Source organism: Rhinolophus sinicus, linkage group LG06, assembly GCF_036562045.2.
Source record: "Rhinolophus sinicus isolate RSC01 linkage group LG06, ASM3656204v1, whole genome shotgun sequence".
Taxonomy (NCBI): Eukaryota; Metazoa; Chordata; class Mammalia; order Chiroptera; family Rhinolophidae; genus Rhinolophus; species Rhinolophus sinicus.
In genome coordinates, this window is record NC_133756.1 from 144,149,124 (window position 1) to 144,171,131 (window position 22,008).

The 22,008-nt window shown below is 35.3% G+C and overlaps 1 protein-coding gene across 1 annotated transcript in view; it reads left to right on the forward strand.

Moving 5' to 3' along the window:
• Positions 1-21,541, forward strand: part of CAPRIN1 (cell cycle associated protein 1) — a 35,298-nt gene extending 13,757 nt beyond the window's left edge. The window contains exons 3-19 of the mRNA XM_019738511.2: positions 56-118; positions 228-314; positions 3,075-3,313; positions 3,402-3,484; positions 5,759-5,896; positions 6,269-6,321; positions 6,398-6,484; positions 8,011-8,166; positions 8,257-8,365; positions 10,095-10,156; positions 10,530-10,640; positions 10,856-11,005; positions 11,900-12,050; positions 15,441-15,635; positions 16,136-16,236; positions 16,655-16,718; positions 18,257-21,541. Of these exons, the coding sequence (XP_019594070.2) occupies positions 56-118; positions 228-314; positions 3,075-3,313; positions 3,402-3,484; positions 5,759-5,896; positions 6,269-6,321; positions 6,398-6,484; positions 8,011-8,166; positions 8,257-8,365; positions 10,095-10,156; positions 10,530-10,640; positions 10,856-11,005; positions 11,900-12,050; positions 15,441-15,635; positions 16,136-16,236; positions 16,655-16,718; positions 18,257-18,321 (1,914 nt within the window). The 3' untranslated portion in view covers positions 18,322-21,541. The remainder of the gene's footprint in view (positions 1-55; positions 119-227; positions 315-3,074; positions 3,314-3,401; positions 3,485-5,758; positions 5,897-6,268; positions 6,322-6,397; positions 6,485-8,010; positions 8,167-8,256; positions 8,366-10,094; positions 10,157-10,529; positions 10,641-10,855; positions 11,006-11,899; positions 12,051-15,440; positions 15,636-16,135; positions 16,237-16,654; positions 16,719-18,256) is intronic.
• The last annotated feature ends 467 nt before the right edge of the window (positions 21,542-22,008 follow it).

The following is a 22,008-nucleotide window of genomic DNA, read 5'->3' on the forward strand; positions in this document are numbered from 1 at the left end:
GCATGGTTAAGCTAGTATATACTTTCATATGGAATATAACTTTTTTTTAATACAGGGCAAGCTTGATGATTACCAGGAGCGAATGAACAAAGGGGAAAGGCTTAATCAAGATCAGCTGGTAAAGATGTTACATTTTATTAAAGATTTTATGCTTACTATTTTTAATAAAATAATTCTGTGTTTCTTTGTGTTTTCAATAAAGTTGGGTTCTGTCTTTGTTATTTTAGGATGCTGTATCTAAGTACCAGGAAGTCACAAATAACTTGGAGTTTGCAAAAGAGTTACAGAGGAGTTTCATGGCATTAAGTCAAGATGTAAGTGAAAGATGGTATATATGTTTATGAAACATTAAAAATAAGGAAGGCAAAAAATTTTGTTGTTTCTTTGGGTTTTAGTCCTTGCAGTGCTGGATAAGCTCTCCGCAAGGTGAGAGGATTGGATCCAATTATGTCTAAGATGCTTTCCAATTCTGTAAAGTTTAACACCTGAAAGATGCCATTTAAAAGGACTGACTTTCAGGTATGACAAACATGTATAATAGTTATGCTAAGGATCTCATTGTTTTAAAAAATATATGTAAACATGGTAGGCATTCATTTCCTATAGAGTCCTTTATGCTTAATGACCATCTTACAATTCCGTTAACAGAAAATAAAGAGGGTTAAGTAATTGGTAACTATTCTCTGCCTTAGGGATCTTAAGGGACATGGCAATTGATACGTTGCTCTTGTATCTTCTCTTGATCCAAAAAGTGGTGTGTTTTTCCCAGACATCTTTTGATGTGACAAAAGCCTTTGGGAACAGGATGAAAATTAAATACAAAGTTAAATAATTTGTTCAAAGTTGAGACCAGAAAATTAATATCCTTCTGAATTAGTGTTAGCTTATTTGGAGAAAGGGGAACAACATTGAAATATAAAGTTGCCTCTGATTTGGTAAAATGAATAAACAATTGATCATGATGAGAGACAATGCAGTTCAGAGATTAGAAGTTCTGATCCTGGAATCAGACCGCCTATTTTGAATCTTGTTTCTGCCATTTTTACTTAATAGTTGTGTGACTTTGAGTGAGTTACTTAACTTCTCTATTCCTTTATCAGTCAGGGTTTTCCAGAGAAACAGAACCAGTGGGATAGAAAGAGAAGGATGAGAGAAGGTGGGGAGAGGTGAGAGGCTATCACACTGCTTCAGTTTTCTAATCTGTAAAATGGTAATAATAGTCCCTACCCAATCAGAGCGTTGTGCTTAGAAGAGTTTTTGACACATAACTAATGTATTTCATGCACTTAGTAGTGTTACTTATTAAATTTGATTAAAGGTGGAAAATACTGATGATATCTCTCAAAAGCAAAGGAAATTTAATTTACACCCAAGTAGGGATTTGTTCCACTTAGCTTAGGTCAGAGCTTCAGGCTTTATGAACCCTGTCCAATTTCTTTTTCTGATGCTGTACAATTTAATAAAGACTATTTTGGAAACTACTGTAAATGAGAATACTTGTATCTTCCTTTGTTTCTATTTTAATATTAGTGTTTTCAGGTACTTTTCACTGAGTCTTTAACTTCATTGGCAGTCCTTTGATTTAACTCTGATCCTTTGTTGTACTCGCCACAATTGAACACCTTTTTCATTTTGCATTCAAGAGCTTCTTTAACCAACCTTCAGCCTACCTGTTCTGGTCTTCATGTGCTTCCCTACTTGAACTTCTCATTCACCTAAAGAGGTTTTCTTTATTCTTATTTCTTTTGCTTTCTTGATTTCTTTCCACATTCCTGCCTCTGGCTACCTATAAAGACCTCTCTGCCCTAAAATTGCACCGCCCCCCCCCCCCCCCCAAGAAAAATAGGATAGAAAGCTCATGCATCTACAGAGTAGATATCACTTTTTCTCCTTGAAAGGTTTGTTGACCATCCTAGCTTAAAAGAGATCTCATCTTTCTGTTCATATGTACTATTCACTTGGCACTTAATTGCTATCATTTAATCTATGACCCTCTCTGCTGTCATTATAGATTTGCCTTATTATTGCAACCTTCATCATTCCTTCCAGGTCTCCTGTTTCTCCCTTTTCTCCATTATATATGTCCTGTCCTTATTTTGGTTTTCAGTGTCTCAAGTTATCCTAGCGATGCTTGAAAAAGGAGAGACAGAGGGAAGGAATACACTGTCATGACTCTTGAAAAGACTGACTTTTCTTCAAAAAACTGACTTTTTTCTGTCCCCAAGCTGATGATATACATGGGAAAGAGAAATATTTGAGTTTGGCTGATGCTCTTCCTTCTACCTTCCCATGGAAGAAAAAGAGTGGAAAGAAGAGAATAGTGGGAAAAACACATTCATGCTTAGCTTTTCCCTATCTTTTACTGCCACCCTTTTCTTTGCCAGCATCCTTTTATTCATAAAAAGTCAGTTTTGGTCACTATTTTCAGTATGTTGGAATTCCTCTGTAATACCAGCAGTGGATTGTTTGGGGCAAGGGAACAGTGGTGGGTTTTGACATCTTTCTCTGAGTCAGTAAGAGGTACTTAAAATGAGAACTTTGGACCATTTTTCCATAGAGGAGATAGATAGCAAGATTTTTTTATTTTATTGTTGCTGTGGTTAGGTTTCTTTTTTAATTGATTCAGGGCCTTAATTAAAAACTTTTATTTTCATATTTTTATTATGAAAAATTTCAAAACTAAAGCAAAAAATTAATGAACCCCCATGTACTCATACCTATCTTCTACACTTAAATCACGGGCAGTAATGTTTCATATATACCCACACCCACTTCCTTATTCCCTGTCTGCCAGATTGTTATGAAGCAAATCCCAAATATATTGTTCCATCAGTAACATTTCCATAGTATAATACCTTTTAGGGAAAGATGTGTTCTGAATTTCTAACAGCTGCTTAAAGTAGATCATATATTACAGTTTAAGTTGGGACTCATCCTTTTGTGTATTGGGGTCACATCTAACTCACTGGATAAAATGTCTTATTTACATTGGACCTGAAATTGATTGATTTTTACAAAACTAAAGGAGTTTTGTAAAACTTATTTTGGTGTCTTATGTTTATATTTTTATGCAGATTCAGAAAACAATAAAGAAAACAGCACGGCGGGAGCAGCTTATGAGAGAAGAAGCTGAACAGAAACGTTTAAAAACTGTACTTGAGCTACAGTATGTTTTGGACAAATTGGGAGACGATGAAGTGCGAACTGACCTGAAACAAGGTTTGAATGGAGTGCCAATATTGTCTGAAGAGGAGTTGTCATTGTTGGATGAATTCTACAAGTTAGCAGACCCTGAACGGGATATGAGCTTGAGGTATAGTGGTATTTGGTAATAGAAATTTCTAAATGTTGCTGTAAGTTGACAATTAAAAGGTAATTAATTAGCTCTTTATTATTATAAGGTTGAATGAGCAGTATGAACATGCCTCCATTCACCTGTGGGACTTGTTGGAAGGGAAAGAAAAATCTGTATGTGGAACAACCTGTGAGTATTACTGACAACTTACGATTTTGTAACTAGAATTTTTAAAAATTAGTTTCCTATTTAAGAGTAAAGTTAATAAAAGAAATTTTAGAACTGTATAAATGTTCATCCAACTGTTAATTTTTTAGTTTATTTCCTCTTTGTATCTTTTTTGCTTTGTGTCTGTGTGTATAAGTCAAAACACCAGCAACAACTAACCAAAAATCTGTAAAGGTGGGAGTCCTAACTTAGCATGATTTTGTTTGTAACTTAACTCCGCTTGAGGTGGACAGATTTGATATTCCAGTTTTCGGTATTAGATAGGGACTGGTTTTGTCTTACGGCTGAAATTTTTTGAGAAACGTGATACCGCAAACATTCTACTCATGGCTTTAGTCTTTTTTAAATGTTTTGTAGACTTGTACTAATTTGGGACATTCATTTTTTCTGTTTTAAAAAAGCTGATGTCCAGTTTTCTATATGTGAGCTCCTTAACGTGAAATATGCAATTGTTTATTGATTTTTTTTTTTTAAGGATATTTAAGTTTCACTACATCAGTAAATTAGGAAGTTTATTAAATCAGGGAATAGATTCTTGTCTTGACTATTTATAAAGTTGATTTAGCCAAGTAGATTTTTGAATGTATAAAGATAAAAATAACTTCATACCTTGTGTTTAGCTATTTGGTTGAAAAGAAATTAAATTCGATTTTAAGTTTTAATTGGCAAAAACTATGATACAATTTTGAGTGTATTTACTTTAAGGAAGTGGGTAAATTAAATATGAGGAACCAATCCTTTTGTATCTTTTCACGTAAAAAATAATTTTCTGGGTTTAACTTACGTTGTCTATATTTCTCTGAAAAATCTTTTTTGTGTTTTAAGTTTAGTTCTGCTACAAATGTGTACTGAATTCACCACTTGAAGTTTGGAAAGTAATTGACATATGTATAAACTTGTTAGCTTAAAAAAGCAGTTTTAGGTCAACCTGATCAGATTTTCATGAGTAACAACGGTTAAATGTCTAACTTTGTAGCTTGTTTTGGTGTTATTTTCTACCTAGTCTTGTTCCCATATCTTAGGAGTGTAACATCTTTATAGCTAATGGAAAGGTACCAATGTGCTCATATTAGTTTATGTGCATTCAGTTTTTTAAAACAAATAGTTCTGACTCACGAACCTCTGAAGTGTAGGTGTAGGAAAACACATGAAGTGTTCAACATTCAAAACGTTATAATGATTTTATTGTTAATAGGATTAATTTGACAATACTTAGATATAACATGGTCCTGAGTTTTATTTTTCTTTAGCGTGCCTAGTAGGGACCAGCCTTACTCTACATCTGCGATATAAGGCCAGGAAATTGAGATTTTAATTCATGACACACACCTTTGCCTGCTGCCCCGCCTCCTTATATCCTAGTGTACCGAATTCTGACAATTTTATTTGCCTTTTAAATATCTTTTGGATCTGTCTACTTCTCTTTCTCTTCCATTTTTCTGTCCTTCTCTTGTCTAATGCAGTGATCAAACTGAGTCCACCCCCCATCCCTCTTTAAAAGCTTTAATGGCTTTATTTGTATTACATTTTATATACATTTGTCCTTAATTTCAAGGCCTTGCATGAACTGGACCTCACCAGTCTCTCCAGACTCAAATTTCCTTACGCTTTTTCTGATTCCCTATGCTTCAGCCACAGTGCATACTTTCATTGTATTTGGCACCCTTCTTCTTTGTACAGGGCTTTGTAAATGCTGTTGCCTCTGCCTTGAAACACTTCTCTCTACTACTCATCTTCCAGATCTCAGCTCTTGCAGCACTTACACCAGGAAAGCCTCTCGTGGTCTCTCCCTGACTAGGTCCAATCCATTGTACTTCTGTGTAGTACTTTTCACAGATGTAATTTTACTGTTTTTGTGAGTATTTGATAACTTCTCTATTGGACTGTAAGCTTAGGGAGGGAAGATACTGTATCTTTTATATACCTTTTTGTAGCACCAGTGCCTAGCACGTTGCCTAACATTTAGTCAGGTGCTGTATTGAATGAATAAATGATAATGGTCAGCTTATTTTAAACTAACTTACTTAAAATACATAAAGATAAAGTTTAATAGGTTCTTGTTGTTCCCTATCATTCTGTAATAAATTTCTGTTATTGGTGGAATTTGATGTTTTAGTAACAGTTGATGAGGTGTTTTGTTTTTTTTTCAACCAGAATATTTTATAGAATGTTGAATCTTATTCAAGTCAGGCATCCTCAGATAATCTAACAATATTATTTATATTCTGTTTTTAGATAAAGCTCTAAAGGAAATTGTTGAGCGTGTTTTCCAGTCAAACTACTTTGACAGCACCCACAACCACCAGAATGGGTTATGTGAGGAAGAAGAGGCAGCCTCAGCACCTACAGTTGAAGACCAGGTGGCTGAAACTGGTGAGAACTTCAGTGGATTTGAGCTTTAGTTTAGGGTCCTGGTATTATTTTTCTTTTCCATAAGTAAGATTTTAATCTGTATGCTGCTTTGTACTATTACTTCTTGGAGAGAAGTTTTAACATGGTGGCTCTTAATTGCCACTTATACCTGACCTAGAATAACGACTATTGAAACTAATTTCTTCTGGAATAAGTGGTAAAGAAAAGTCTTTCTAAATTTTTGTAAGAATGATAAAATATAGAAACTTTTAACTATAACTTTGTAAATAAATTCAGACTCGGTGATGGTAAACTGTTTACTTATTTGGAGTTCAAATGAATTGTTAACTTTAAAAAAGATTTCTTACACTCGTGTCATTTTTGACCTCTCAGAACCCGAGCCAGCAGAAGAATACACTGAACAAAGTGAGGTTGAATCAACGGAGGTATGATTTTTGTTTATGCTGACTTTCCTTGTCTGCCTTTCAAACAGAAGTCTCAAACAGTTACTTTGCTTTGCAGTATGTAAATAGACAATTTATGGCCGAAACACAGTTCAGCAGTGGTGAAAAGGAGCAGGTAGATGAGTGGACAGTTGAAACAGTCGAGGTAAGAGTTCTGTTTTATAAGGTGGACGTCTTTTGTCTTTAGTTATTTTTATCTCTCCTAAAAACAAATTAAGATTGTTAGTCTTTTGCATTATTGGTACAGTTGTTACAATAAACTCATTACACAAGACTGTTACATTTAAAAGGTGATTGTTTATCCTATTGATGTTTAATAGAATCACTGATGGTAATCCAATGCCAAAATATTGCAACCTTGTATAACTTAGGGTTAATGTATTACAGTATATGATTTGTTTGTTGTTACCAGTTTGCTCTGTAAAAATCTGGGCTTTCACATGGATAGCCTTCAGGAAAACGCACCTTACAGGGGCTATATTACAGTGTCATCTTAATACTCCTTTCTCACCCCAGTGCTATTCGGTTACCAGGCTCTATTGTCTCAGTATTGCTTATAAAGGAAATTAGGTTATGATTTGCCCAGACTTAAAAGCCAAACAGAAAAATATAATTTTGATGTAATAAAAATTAGTGAGATATTCCAGCAGAGCAGGGAATTTTTGAAAACAATAATCAGGAGAAATTTTTTACAAGCTAGGAAAAAGGGAGAGTGAGCTTTGGCTTTTATAGCTGTTTACATGAAGAAAACAGCTACAGGAAGTGGTAGGCCTTGATGCTATGGCATTGGCAGAGAGCATGGAATGGTTGGCACTCAAAGCTTGATGATAATAGCTAACATTTCTTGAGTGCTGACTATATACTGGGTACTGAGATAGATACACGTATGTATTTGGTATAGATATGTAGATGTACTTAATATAGAAGGCTTAACAGTTTAAGCAAAATACATTATTTTAGGAAATAAGCATAGGTAGTCTTTCTTTGAAAGCAATTTATAAAGTAATTTTTTTTTAAGAGTTTTATTGGGGAAGGGGAACAGGACTTTATAGGGGAACAGTGTGTACTTCCAGGATTTTTTCCAAGTCAAGTTGTTGTCCTTTCAATCTTAGTTGTGGAGGGCACAGCTCAGCTCCAGGTCCAGTTGCCGTTGTTAGTTGCAGGGGGCACAGCCCAGCATCCCTTGCGGGAGTCGAACCGGCAACCCTGTTGTTGAGAGCCCGCGCTCCAACCAACAGCCATCCAGAAGCTCAGCGGCAGCTCAGCTCAAGGTGCCGTGTTCAGTCTTAGTTGCAGGGAGCGTAGCCCACCGGTGGGAGTTGAGTCGAACCAGCAACCTTGTGGTTGAGAGCCCACTGGCCCATGTGGGAATCGAACTGGCAGCCTTCAGAGTTAGGAGCCCAGAGCTCTAACTGCCTGAGCCACCGGGCCGGCCCCCTATAAAGTAATTTTGATATGGTACATGGTGACCCTGTGGAGTTGAGAACACTTTAGAATTATAGCATTGATCAGAATGTTAAATTTGGCATAATTGTGGTCGGTTTTTTAGTAACTTCATTAGTCTACTATTCTGTTTACAGTATAGACAGCATATATAGTTTGGGGACCTGTCATGATGGTAATGACTGGAGCTCTTTCGTTCTTCCAATCCGCTCCTCTCCCCCACTTTAGGTGGTAAATTCACTCCAGCAGCAACCTCAGGCTGCATCTCCTTCAGTACCAGAGCCCCACTCTCTGACACCAGTGGCTCAGGCAGATCCCCTTGTGAGAAGACAGCGAGTGCAGGACCTTATGGCCCAGATGCAGGGGCCTTACAATTTCATACAGGTGGGTGCAGCTTAGTCCCACACTGGAACAGAAGGTTTAAGTGTTTACATTATTTCACATAATGCCATTATATTCTAACTTAACTTGTAGGATTCAATGCTGGATTTTGAAAACCAGACACTTGATCCTGCCATTGTATCTGCACAGCCAATGAATCCAGCACAAAACATGGACATGCCCCAGCTGGTTTGCCCTCCAGGTTAGTAATGGTACATTTTTATGTGAGAAATTAATATAGGGCCAATGCTTTCAGGTTTTAGAAAGTTTGTAAAAATTAATGTTTTTCCTTTTAATGCTTGCTTACCTTTTAATTTGATAGGCAACATTGTTTTTTCCTATACTATGAATGATAACTATAGTTCCATAATTTTTTTGTAACTTTTTATTGGTATATAGACATAGAAAAGTACATGCAAGTGTACATGTGTCAGTTTTCACAAACTGACACACCAGCACCCAGAAATAGAACATTACCAGTACCCAGAAGCCTTATTTTTGTTCCCCTTTGGTCACTAGTTACCCTTTCCCCCAGCCTATGGTAATTACTTCTGACTTGTAAAACTATAGGCCAGTTTTGCCTACTTCTATAATTTATACAAGTTAAATTTTGCTTGGCTTTTTAAATTTCAGAATTAATCTAGGAAAAAAACAATAGAGGTGTCTTTCTCTAAAGGATACTTGTAGCTTTTTAGGAGAATTTCTTTAACATTTTATTACCTAAATAAAAATGAGATGTAACAGTGAAGTGGGGTAAAAGAATGCTTAAGAGGAAAGGGGAAGAGAGAAACCGAAAGACAGTTTTAAAGTTTCAAACTCTTACTGGTCTTGCACCATTATTTGAAATAGCAGCATTAAGTAGAGTTGGTACCTTGTATTGGGTTAAGTGGACCATTAGTAATTTTTTTGAATTTTGTTTTTCTCCCCAAACATGTCAGCATTAAGGGCACTAAAGTGAAATATGTAAGGTAACATATTTAATGTTGTATAATCTTAAATGTCATAAAAGGAGTTGCTGAGGAAAAGCATGTTGAATGACAGTTAATTTGGTAAGTTAAGTTTTCCAAAGTAAAGGGAGCTCATCTCTCTCACATCTCTCTACCAAGAGTTAGAAAACAGATAAGGGTTCGGCCTTCTAGAAAGGAATCAGTTATTAGCGTTCATTTTTTGAACTCTATCAGGGGAAGAAAATAATGAAGTTTTCTTAGCTGGTAAGTTGTGCCAAAGTCAACACGTGGTAGCAGCACTGTTGTATCTCAGGTAATGTTGAGTCCGTTAAAGTCTAGAGTGAAAGTGGGTGATTCTAAATGACTAAGCAAAATCCTGTGTTTTTGACTATTTAACCATAGTTGGGAGGGGAGTGGAAGGATGTTGGGAGTTGGCAATAATGTGCACACTGAATCAAATATAGGCTTTTTATGTTTTATATATATATATATATATATATATACACACATACACACATATAACATTTGTGTGTGTGTGGAAACATTTGAGATTATATTGAAAGTTGATAATATTAAACTATTAGTGAATATTCTCTAAGGTCTTGAGTAAGACTAATGCTACTTTATATTTACTGCTTCAAAAGACTTTTCATGGAGAGCATCGGCATTGATTTTTAGCTCTTCTCCTCTGTACCCTCTATACCTCTTTGTTCGTATTTTCTCACTAAGATCTCACTTTACTTTTGCAAAACACAAAATGAAAGCCACTGTGAGAGTTGACTAATAAGACTACCAGTAAACCAAAATTCTCACTTGAAAGCTAAAATTCTACTAATACTTCCCCGTGTATTTTCATGATTGCTAAGCAGTTTATTTAGGATTTGGCTATAGAAATGTGCCTTTTTGCTACCAAGTAAAAGGTATTTAGACATCTCTGAAGAAATTTGATTTTGTATAACAATATTTTTTTGGTCAATTTTGCAGTTCATTCTGAATCTAGACTTGCTCAACCTAATCAAGTTACTGTACAACCAGAAGCTACACAGGTAAGGGTGATATAAATGTTTTGGCAGGTTTGTTTTTAGTCAGTTCTTTGGTCATTTTCTTAGCTTATGAAAGTCAAGCATGAATTTGATGAGTGTCCAAATCTGGCATGGGTAGCTTTATTTCCATATTTACATTTTTTTGGGTCAATTCTTGTGTTTTATAATGGTTTACTATAACAATAAAAGCTTTTTTATTTTGAACTGAGTAGAATTTGAGAAGATATATTTTAGACGTAATTCTAAAATTTAGTGTAGGTATTGCCATCTTAGAAGTATTTGTGGGAAACTATAACGAGTAGGGTTTGTTTAACTTTGTACTTTAATAATGCATTTTATAACAGAAAGGAGCTTTCATTTCTTTACTTCTGTGTAGGTTCCTTTGGTTTCATCCACAAGTGAGGGATATACAGCATCTCAACCTTTGTACCAGCCTTCTCATGCTACAGAGCAACGACCACAAAAGGAACCAATTGACCAGATTCAGGCAAGTTCTGTTACCAGGTCATATAAACTTGATGAAGTACTTATTCATGAATTGGGCTGAGGTAAATTACTGTTAATATAATGACTTTTTTTGCACCTAATGCATGCGCTACATTATTTTTATTTCATGAAATAGTTGAGTTTGTTAATATATAAACAGTAGCCTTGACTAAGTTTAGTTTATCACTAAAGCACATCTATTCACTTTGTGTTTAGGCAACAATCTCTTTAAATACAGACCAGACTACAGCATCATCCTCCCTTCCTGCTGCTTCTCAGCCCCAGGTGTTCCAGGCTGGGACAAGCAAACCTTTACATAGCAGTGGAATCAATGTGAATGCAGCTCCATTCCAATCCATGCAAACGGTAAGCGAATTAATTCAGCTAACAGTAAGTGCCTAGTGTGTGCTATCACCATGCTAGAGTTTCAACAAAACGTCTTCATTTTAACTTTGGGCTTGAGTCTGCATCTACCCTAACTATAGGGTACATTTAATTGAATATAAACTCTGATTTTCCTGCTTCCAGAGGTAGATGCATACATATGTACTCACGTCAACCTGTTTTGTAGTTTCACCCTTTACATGCGATTAACAAAATTTTAAACATGCAGAAAAATAGACTAATGTAATAACCACATTAGATTTAACAATTGTTTACATCTTGCTATATTTGCTTAATCTTTTATTTTACTGAAGTGTATCTCGAAGTAAATTTCAGACATTATGCTACTTTACCCTGGTCCTTGAGTAAGCATCTCTAAATTGCAGAACTTCTAGAAAATAATGATAATGAAAATACTGTAATCAATGGGATACAGCTAAATCAGTGCTCACAGGAAAATTCAGTTAAATAAAGTATTAACTTTTGATTAAAATATCAATAAAAATAAAATAGTGAATTAAATATTCAACTCAAAAGTTCAAGTTCACAGAATTAATTTCTGTAAGTGATAGTGTATCAGAGATCTGCATCTTTTATAAAGATTTCTCATTTATAATAGCATTTCCAAGGCTGCTGACATGTCTTTTTAAAGATTTTTAATACCCACTTACACTTTGCTTTAAGTTCTGTATGGTGTATATATTTTTTCCCACATTGAAATGCATTAATTGAAGTGTGTGTGTGTGTGTGAGATGTTTGAGACTTCTGTAATGCTCTTTTTTACATTTGAGGTAAAACCAGCATTGAGATTCGCCATGTTAAAAGTAGAGAAATTACTAACATAACAGCATGAACTAATCATTTATTTACTTACAGGTATTCAATATGAATGCCCCAGTTCCTCCTGTTAATGAACCAGAAACTTTAAAGCAGCAAAATCAGTACCAGGCCAGTTATAACCAGAGCTTTTCCAGTCAGCCTCACCAAGTAGAACAAACAGAGCTTCAGCAAGAACAGCTTCAAACAGGTAGGAAAACAAGTGTCACTTCCTTGGCTGATTGCTTTCCAATGTAGATATTGACAGTGTTAAGACAGTTTAGATTTTAGAGTGGCTGTATCCAAGAGTTTTTGTTTCAGAAATAGATAGACCTTATGAATTTTTCATTGCTGATCCTGAATTAAATCAAGTCTGTATTTGCTTTATGTGAATTACATGCAATTTTTAGAGGCCTTATACCATTTTCCTTTGGTCAGTGAGCTTTCATAATACCGTTTTTCATTATATGATTTTAGTAGAATTCATCTTGTTACTCAAATTATGATCACCTTTGCTTTCAATTGCTAATTTATTGAATCCTGTTGGCGTGATACCCGGCACTCAGTTTTCAAAGTTAAGAAGCAGTAAGGAGTTGGCGTGGCTGCATTTGGTGGACTAGGCTGAAACAAGTGCTTGTCGGCAAGCAAGGCCATAATTTGGCCAGTTGTTGTACCTGCCACAAGAGTAAAGTACATAGAGATAGTTTAGATTTCTTACATTTGTAAGAAATAATATAGCTTTTTTAGGTCTTTGGATGTTTAATTTCTGGGAGTTTAATTAGAATCCCATAACAAACTAGCAAACCCTGCTAAAATCTTAGGAGTTCATACTTTAATTTTATCAGACTGATTTAAATATCTGTGACATTTTCTAGTTGTACAGTTTATCGTTAGACCTGGATTGACATTGTAGGCTTTCAGGTACTAAATTCTTATATATCCCTGTAGTTTTCAGCATTACTAAGCAGTAGGGAGAGTGAATCAGCCATAATCTGATAGAAATTTGCCAGTTATGCTATGTACGCCCCGTTTCTGAATGTAACCGGGCTTCTTTTCTTGTTCTCAGGCTCCTTTAATCATCTCATTGCCATGTACTAATAAGTTGGTTGTGGAGCAGGTATATTTGGGGCCTTTAGACAATGTGCTGATATGCTTGCTATTTTGCCTTTTTTTTAGATGGTATGATGAAATTAAAAGTAATGACTATATGTCATTTGACGTGATTAATTTTGCCCTTTGTGCCAGTTGATTTCAAACTGTCTTCCTCTTATATTCTATTTGACTTTACTAATTGACTATGAAGCACTTGAGCGAGATAGATAACCTTTAGTAACCATTTCAAAATATACATTAAAGATTTAACTTCATAACATTCACAGATACTTTCAATAAAAAAATAAAATCAGTGTCCACACTACCCCTCTCATCAGGCAGCCATCATCTCTAGTCTGGACTATTGCAGTTGTCTTTCTTGACTATTTTTTTATTCTTACTGTTCTCCACACAGTAGCCAGAATGATTATTTTAAAATGTAAATCAGATGTCTCGCTCTTGTTCAAAACCTTCCAGTGACTATCCACTTTATTTAGAAAAGAAATCCAAAGTTTTTATCTTGGTTTACAAGATCTTTTATGATCTGGCTCCTGCCTTGATCCTGTTGTATATGCTGTTTTCTTCCTTATGTACCCATACCAGTCACCAAGGATGTTCTCTCCTCTCAGGGTCTTTACAATTTTCTTACCTTTTTGCTTGTAACTTTCTACTGCTGATGTTTGCATGGCTTTGCTTCTGAACTTCTTTTAGGTCTGTGCTCAGATATCATTTCACTGAGGGCTCCCTTCTTCACCCTAAATATAGCACATTCACTTTGGTCACTCATTTATCCTTCTGTGGTTTATTCCTTATCACTTATCACCTGATACAATATAAATGTTTTCACTTGTATGTGTATTGTTTCATCTCCCATTATTAAAGTGTCCATATGGGCAAGGATTATGTTTTGGTAACTGATGCATCCCTTGTGCCTAGGACGTGCCTGGTGTGTTGAGGGCGCTCTGATATGGGTTGAACAAATCATCCCATAAGTTTTAATTTGAATTAGTATCTACTCAGGAACAACATGAAAAAAGGATCTGGCATCCTTTGGCTGTTTTTTATGGACTAGAGTTTATGCTTTACAAACACTTAAATAGGAATTCTGGTATTTCTTAATAAAGATCATACTTTAATTATTTTGCTTTGAGTTTCTTGCAGTGAGATTTGACCAAGATTAATAAAATTCTTATTGATAAAAAGTGAGTCGAAAATTCAGTTCTTTTGACTATTTTCTACATGCATACAAATGAATCTTTTTAGATAGAAAATGTTACTTGTATTTGTGATATTTGCTTATAATTTAAAATTTTGGGAATGTAGTAAAAGGTAATCTAGTAGAAAGATCACATTGTGAAAAGTGTATTTGGTCTATTACATAGGTGAAAAAGGAGTCATGGCCCTGACCCCCTTCTTTTCCTAGGCATTCTTTGGCTTTTTCATTGCAAAATGGCATTCTAAGAACTAATAAATGTATTTGGGATTTCTTGAGGATATAAAATAGGTCAGGTAAAGATTTTCAAGAGTCACACCACCTTATGTTACTGCCCAAGCATGGGTGATTTGGGCTGGCTAGAGGCTGATGACTAGTATTTGTTCCTGGGGTATGGCCCTTCCTTTGGTCTATACTTTTCCGCACCTCCCAAAGGTAATGTTAGCACCCCGTTTTTTGTTTCCTATGAATTATGAACATTGGGGGTAATACCACATGTGTACCTCGGTATTTAATTTTTGAAGGTTTTTAGATTCTAGACTTCTCCCCATTGTGGGAGAGAGGGGCATGGGGTACAAGTTAGTGTGGGTCTTCTAGAACCTTCCTGTCACGTCAGCAGGTTGTAGGCCGGTGTGAGTACCATTTAACTGTTCTAAATTGGCTGTACTTAAAAGTACTCGAAATGGAATCAGGCATTAAGGGGGGTATAAATTGAAGGCCTCTGCTGGTCTATCTTTTTAACTGGCTGAATAATCTGCCATAGCTATTTTAGCTATGAAAGAGCATGCTTTTGTATGTTTTCACTAAGTATCAAGGGAGATCTAAAAGAACAAAAAAGCTTCAACTACTAAGAAGCTTTATAATGAAAAAAAAAAAGGTACAAAATTGTAATTGTACTGTTTCAGTATATAAGATCTTTTGTATTATTTTGGGTCTCTTGTGCAGATGCCTCTCAGAATATGTTTAGTAATGGAGCCTTTCAAATCATTTGGAAGAATAGAATTGTGAGCTCTAACACAATTGTGTGCTTTGAAAGGTTTTATAGAATTTTATTCCACTTAGCTTAATATATGAGTAGGAGAAAAGTAGGGATTTCATTAATGTGTCGTTTTCCCTATTGTTAATATGAAACTTTATTTAAAGACAGAATTAAACTTTGAGGAGATTGTATAAGACACTTCTTAAACCAGAAAGCATGTGGGAGAACAAATTGAAATGAGCTGTATGTGGAAATGTATGTATGTAGTATGTATGTGTATACACATAGACACATACGTATTTTTCTTTTTATTATAGTGGTTGGCACTTACCATGGTTCCCAGGACCAGCCCCATCAAGTGACTGCTAACCACCAGCAGCCTCCCCAGCAGAACACTGGATTTTCTCGTAGCAGTCAGCCCTATTACAACAGTCGGGGTGTGTCTCGCGGAGGCGCCCGTGGTGCTCGAGGCTTGATGAATGGGTACAGGGGCCCTGCCAACGGATTCAGAGGTAAAAACAAGCACAGCAAAAACAGCAAATTCATGTTCTTTTCTGATTTGTAAAATACATAGGAAATGTCATGGTTTTTGGGAAAGATATGTATCTCTCTGCATTAGCCTCTCATGTACAATTTAAACATTTTTAGTATGTCTTGATATAGTCATTTAAATTGATAATGAGTTGTTTTGTATGTGTCAAATACATGTCTACCACTGTCCTCCAAGGGGTAATTACTATATACATTATCAGACCTTATCGGGATTTTTTGGGGGGTCATTTGTCTTTGTGTGTGTGTGTGTGTGTGTGTGCATGGATGAGTTAAAATTTCATCTTCTAAGGCAAGTAATGCTCATAGAAATATATAAATGGATTGGATCAAGATAGGAAATTAGAAATTACTTTGAATAACTAGCATGGCTTACAGTTTTTCAGTTCTCTTTCCTTGGTTAATAGTAAGAAAGTAAAAATTCCTTGTAAAGATAAGAAAATTTTCTTGTCCTAAATTTTAGGAGGCTATGATGGTTACCGCCCTTCATTCTCTAACACTCCAAACAGTGGTTACACACAGTCTCAGTTCAGTGCTCCCCGGGACTACTCTGGCTATCAGCGGGTAGGTAAAGTTGTTTTAAAATATAAACCTGACCAAAATACACCAGTGAAAGGGACTGATACAGTTTCTTGATGGACTTGAGTAACTAATTTGGGGCTAATTTTATACTTTTGTACAAGATACTTCATTACAGAGAATGATGACTTTTGCTTTTCTTAGCACTCAGTATAGGTACTCATTTAATATAGTCTGTTAAAACAGTGATTTTTTTAAGAGCAGAGAAATATCTCATTGAATGTTCTTGAGAATAATGGAAGTAAAACAATTACAGAATAACTTAGCTATGATATATTGAAATGTCTAAAAGAATAAGGAGGAATGCAATATCCTGCAAGTGTTAGACTGTAAGAACATAGATGGGTAAACATTAAAAAACTTACCTTTTGTTCTCTTCAGTACTAACTAGCTTGTCTTTTAGGATGGATATCAGCAGAATTTCAAGCGAGGCTCTGGGCAGAGTGGACCACGGGGAGCCCCACGAGGTAATATTTTGTGGTGGTGATCCTAGCTCCTAAGGGGAGCTTCTGTTCTGGCCTTGGAAGAGCTGTTCATAATCTGCATGTAGGTTACATGTTAGGAATACATTTACCATTTCCAGACTTGTTGCTAGGGATTAAATGAAATGCTCTGTTTCTAAAATTTATCTTGAACCCAAATTTAATTTTTTGAATGATTTTCCCTGTTATTATATAACTGTCTTGAAAACTAGAACATTTCTCCTCCTCAGAAAAACTGTTTTTCCAACTGCAAATTATTTTTCAGGTCCTAAAACCTGCTAAATGTTTTTAGGAAGTACTTAACGGAAACATTTTTGTAAGACTTTTTGGAATGAGATTGAACATTTATATAAATTTATTATTCCTCTTTTATTTTTGAAACATGCATATTATATTTTAGGGCCAGAGACCCTTTAATGGCCAGATAGCCATAGTTACATTTAGAGAACCATTTAGAAATCATAGAATTAATTGAAATTTCAATGCTTTTTGGACCACTATTAGTTATATAAATATCAAATTATTTCTGACTTTTAAACAAAATCTCCAAATTCCTAACTAATTGAATTATACTTAAAAATTACAGGTTTTGAAGAGTTTTTGGTTTAGTCTGTATTGCTGTAGGAAAACTACTTCCTATTTGGGCAAGAAGTCAACCTATACAACAATTAGAGGTAGCATTTCATGTGATCTGAAGTTCTAAATGGTTCTCAGATTTGAAAGAAGTAAATCAAATAGGTTTCCTCTAGATATTGGCCAAAATATGTATAAAATGTATATTAAGGAGGAATTACAAAGTACTTTGATTTTAATGCTAGTAAAAACTGGCCAGCAAAACGGTGCATTAAAAAAAAAAATTTAATGGATATTGGGGAATTACTGACTTGAAGTATCAAAGGATATTTGCATGTGAATGTAGGTTATGTTCTTTTTCACCTTGTAGCATATTCTATGAAAGTTGAGTTGACTGGTAGCTAAAAATCTGTTTTAACAGCATGTAAAAAGTTATTTTATCTGTTACAAGTCATTATACAATTTCCAATGTTATGTAGTTACTTTTAACAGTTTAGGTAATAAGGTCTGTTTTTCATTCTGGTGCTTTTATTAATTTTGATAGTATGATGTTACTTACTACTGAAATGTAAGCTAGAGTGTACACTAGAATGTAAGCTCCATGAGAGCAGGTACCTTGTCTGTCTTCACTGCTGTATCTATTTCCAACGCCTGATGACAGTGCCTGGCACATAGTAGGCACTCAATAAATACTTGTTGAATGAATGAATGAATGAGTACTGGTGGAATACTCCATTAGCTCTACTCTTCTTTGAGCTAGAGAACATGAGCAAATTTGCGCATGACAACTTCCAGGACAGGTGAAACTTGAACGCTGAAGAATTGACCTCTTAAACCTAATAATGTGGTGACAAGCTGCCCACATGCTTCTTGACTTCAGATGAAAATCTGCTTGAAGGCAAAACAAATAGTATTTGAAAGAAAAACCAAATGCCATTTTTGTCTTCTAGGTCGTGGAGGGCCCCCAAGACCCAACAGAGGGATGCCGCAAATGAACACTCAGCAAGTGAATTAATGTGATTCACAGGATTATGTTTAATCGCCAAAAACACACTGGCCAGTGTATCATAATATGTTACCAGAAGAGTTATTATCTATTTGTTCTCCCTTTCAGGAAACTTATTGTAAAGGGACTGTTTTCATCCCATAAAGACAGGACTGCAATTGTCAGCTTTATATTACCTGAATATGGAAGGAAACTATTTTTACTCTGCATGTTCTGTCCTAAGCGTCATCTTGAGCCTTGCACATGATTCTCAGATTCCTCACCCTTGCTTAGGAGTAAAACACAATATACTTTATGGGATGATAATATCTCCATAGTTAATTGAAGTGGCTTGGAAAAAGCAAGATTGACTTTTGACATTGGATAAAATCTACAAATCAGCCTTAGCATTATTCACTGGTAATTGACAAAAACATTTCCCTTGAAAGGAAGATGGAAGGAGTGTGGTTTGGCAGAACTGCATTTCACAGCTTTTCCAGTTAAATTGGAACACTGAACATTTAGGTGCATACCAAATTATGCATGGGCCCTTAATCACACATATAAGGCTGGCTACCCACTTTGACCCAGCACTGTTCATCCTCTGGCCAAATGACTGTGGTTAAAAACACATGTAAATTGCTTCTTAATAGCTGATACTGTATTAAGACAAAGCCAAAATGCAGAATTAGGCTTTGATTGGCACTTTTTGAAAAATATGCAACAAACATGGGATGTAATCCAGATGGTCGCTTCTGTACTTAATGTGAAGTATTTAGATACCTTTTGAACACGTAACAATTTCTTTGACAATGACTTTTGTAAGGATTGGTACCATATATCATTCCTTATGATGTACATTGTCTGTCACTAATCCTTGGATCTTTCTGTATTGTCACCTAAATTGGTACAGGTACTGATGGAAATCTATATTGGATAATCATAACATTCTTGGTCACATGTTTTTCCTGCAGCCTGAAGGTTTTTAAAAGACAAAGATATCAAATGCCTGCTGCTACCACCCTTTTAAATTGCTATCTTTTGAAAAGCACCAGTATGTGTTTTAGATTGATTTCCCTATTTTAGGGAAATGACAGTCAGTAGTTTCAGTTCTGATGGTATAAGCAAAACAAATAAAACATGTTTATAAAAGTTGTATCTTGAAACACTGGTGTTCAACAGTTAGCAGCTTATGTGGTTCACTCCATGTATTGTTAGTGTTAGAAATGTTATGGTTCTCTCCAGCAGCTATTTCTATAGTGCTTGCACTTACCTTTTGTCTAACCTTAATTGAATTATCCTTTCCTCATGGAGGTATTTATATTCAAAGTGGTGATTTCTTCCCTTCCATGCATAGGGAGAGTCACACATTTGATGGAGTTGGACAGTGTAGTAATGTACAGACTGCTGGAGTATGTGCTAGCAGTTTGAGCTCTAGTTCTGGGAGCCTATGAACTTAATGCTGCTTAATTCCACTTTGACTTTACAGAGAACTAATCCCACCTATTAAGCAAAGGCTACTAAGTTAATGGTATTTTCTGTGCAGAAATTGAATTGTGCTTTTAGCCTTTAGCTAAGGAATTTTTCCAGTAGGTGCTCAGCTACTTTAGAAAAAAAAACTATTCTCAAACATTCATCATTAGACAACTGGAGTTTATGCTGGTTTTGTAACCTATGAAAATGGATAGGCTGTTGAACATTCCACATTCAAAAGTTTTGTAGGGTGATGGGGGAAGGGGGTTATCTTCAATGTTTATTTTAAAATAAAATAAGTTCTTGACTATTCTCATGTGTGGTTGTGGTACATCATATTGGAAGGGTTTTCTGTTTACTTTTGCAAATGAGTATTTCTTGCTAGCACCTCCCCTTGTGTGCTTTAAATGACATCTGCCCGAGATGTACCACAACCATATGTTAGCTGTATTTTAGAGGGATTAGATAAAATATTTGTGGTGTACTGGGTAATCCCTAGATAATGTATGCTTATAATCCTACATATAAAACTAAATTTGCTATCTGTGTAGAAAATAATTTCATTTACACTCAAAATTGAAGTAAATAAGTTCCTTATACAGTGATCTCTGAATCAGGTAGAGATGGGATGGGGAGCAATGCTTTCTAGATTTCAAACTTCTGTGCATTAGTGCAGGTGTGAATGTGTAAAGGTTTTAGTAGTTTATGTTTTTAAAGTAATTGTTTCCTTTTGAAATACTATATTTTTTTTGGCATTCTACCATTGCAGTCTAAATGTAAAGCTTTTTTGGCTCAATTCAGACTATATTTTTTAAAGGAGTGCCTCATTATGGGGCAGAGAACTTTTTTTTAATAAGTTCCATTAAGATCTGAGTCTTGGTACTAAGTGTTCTGTATAATATGTGAATACTTGTCCGACCTGTAGAAGGCCTTTGGTTTGATCAAATGCATATTTTAGCGGAGTTGCAAGGAAATGATTGTCACATGTGTCATTGTAGCTACTTGGTATAGCAAGACTCCACATATAAAGAACTTTTGTAAATGCACAATGTCAATCATCTCACATGGATAATGAGACTTCTATTTTAAAGCTTTAAGGTAGAATGTCATTAATTACCTTGGTTAGGGCAGTTTTATTTCCAGATCCTAATATCCCTGAAGAATATGGAAGTTTTTCTGGTCATTGTATCTTGATACTAAACTATCCTTTAAATGTTTTTAATCACTTAGTTTCTACAGTTCTTTTGTCTCCTATATATGCAGCTCTGTTACATGGGAGACTTTTCCACTTATAGAAGACATGAGAATGTGTGTTTATTCTCAGAAGGCTCATTAACTGAGGTGCTCTGTTGACAACCAATTCATAAAATGTAGAAGGTAATTGAGTAGTCAGACTTCGAAGTGTCTTAGGAAATTTGTATTGTTCTTTTTATTTTCAATAATATATTTAATTAGGGGGAATGGGATATAGATAAGCACTGAGTTCAAAACCTTCATTTAATCTTTAAGCTCCTGAGTCCCCAAATCACTTGAGTTCTTATTAATAAGCACTCTAACTTTTGACTAAGTTATGTTTAAGAGTTGGTATTGTCCTTGCGCTTACCTCTTCTGAAGAGTTAATGGGGGAACAAAAATCTTCAGGAAAATGAAAGTAAATTATTAAGGCTCTTCTCTATACCTTTTCCAATTTTGAATTCTACAGAAGTACTGGAAAAGACTAGTGAATGTTTCAAATTAGATTAAATCATATTAAAATCTGATTCCTTATTGTCCTTGAGTGAAGTCTGCGTTAGTTATACATACCATCCAGCAAAGCTCTAAGTAAAGATGTGCTACTTGTGAGACGAGAGGGAAAAGCTTAAGGAAATCTCTTTGGTAGCCTTGTCTTCTAAGTTTAGACCACTACATTCTCTCAATCAGGATTTTAATACCTTACTTCAGCAGCATTCTGTAGCCTAATCCCCTGCAGAAAATTGGCTCTTTGAGTTTAGGTAGTTGAAAGACCACCTAACCTAGTAAAGCCAATTTTTAATGTTGTATTCCTATTTGTAAGTACTGGGTTTCTTTAAGTACTGTTATATTAGGGAGCCACTGAACTAGTTCAAGCTTCATTCAGAAAATTTAGGTATCCTTTGTGAGGCATCATGCCAAGCACTGAGCATTCAGTGGTGACAAAATCAGTGGTTCCTGCTTACACTAAAGTCTAGTCAGAGATGCTGATGTGACACTAAAGTGTAGCAAATG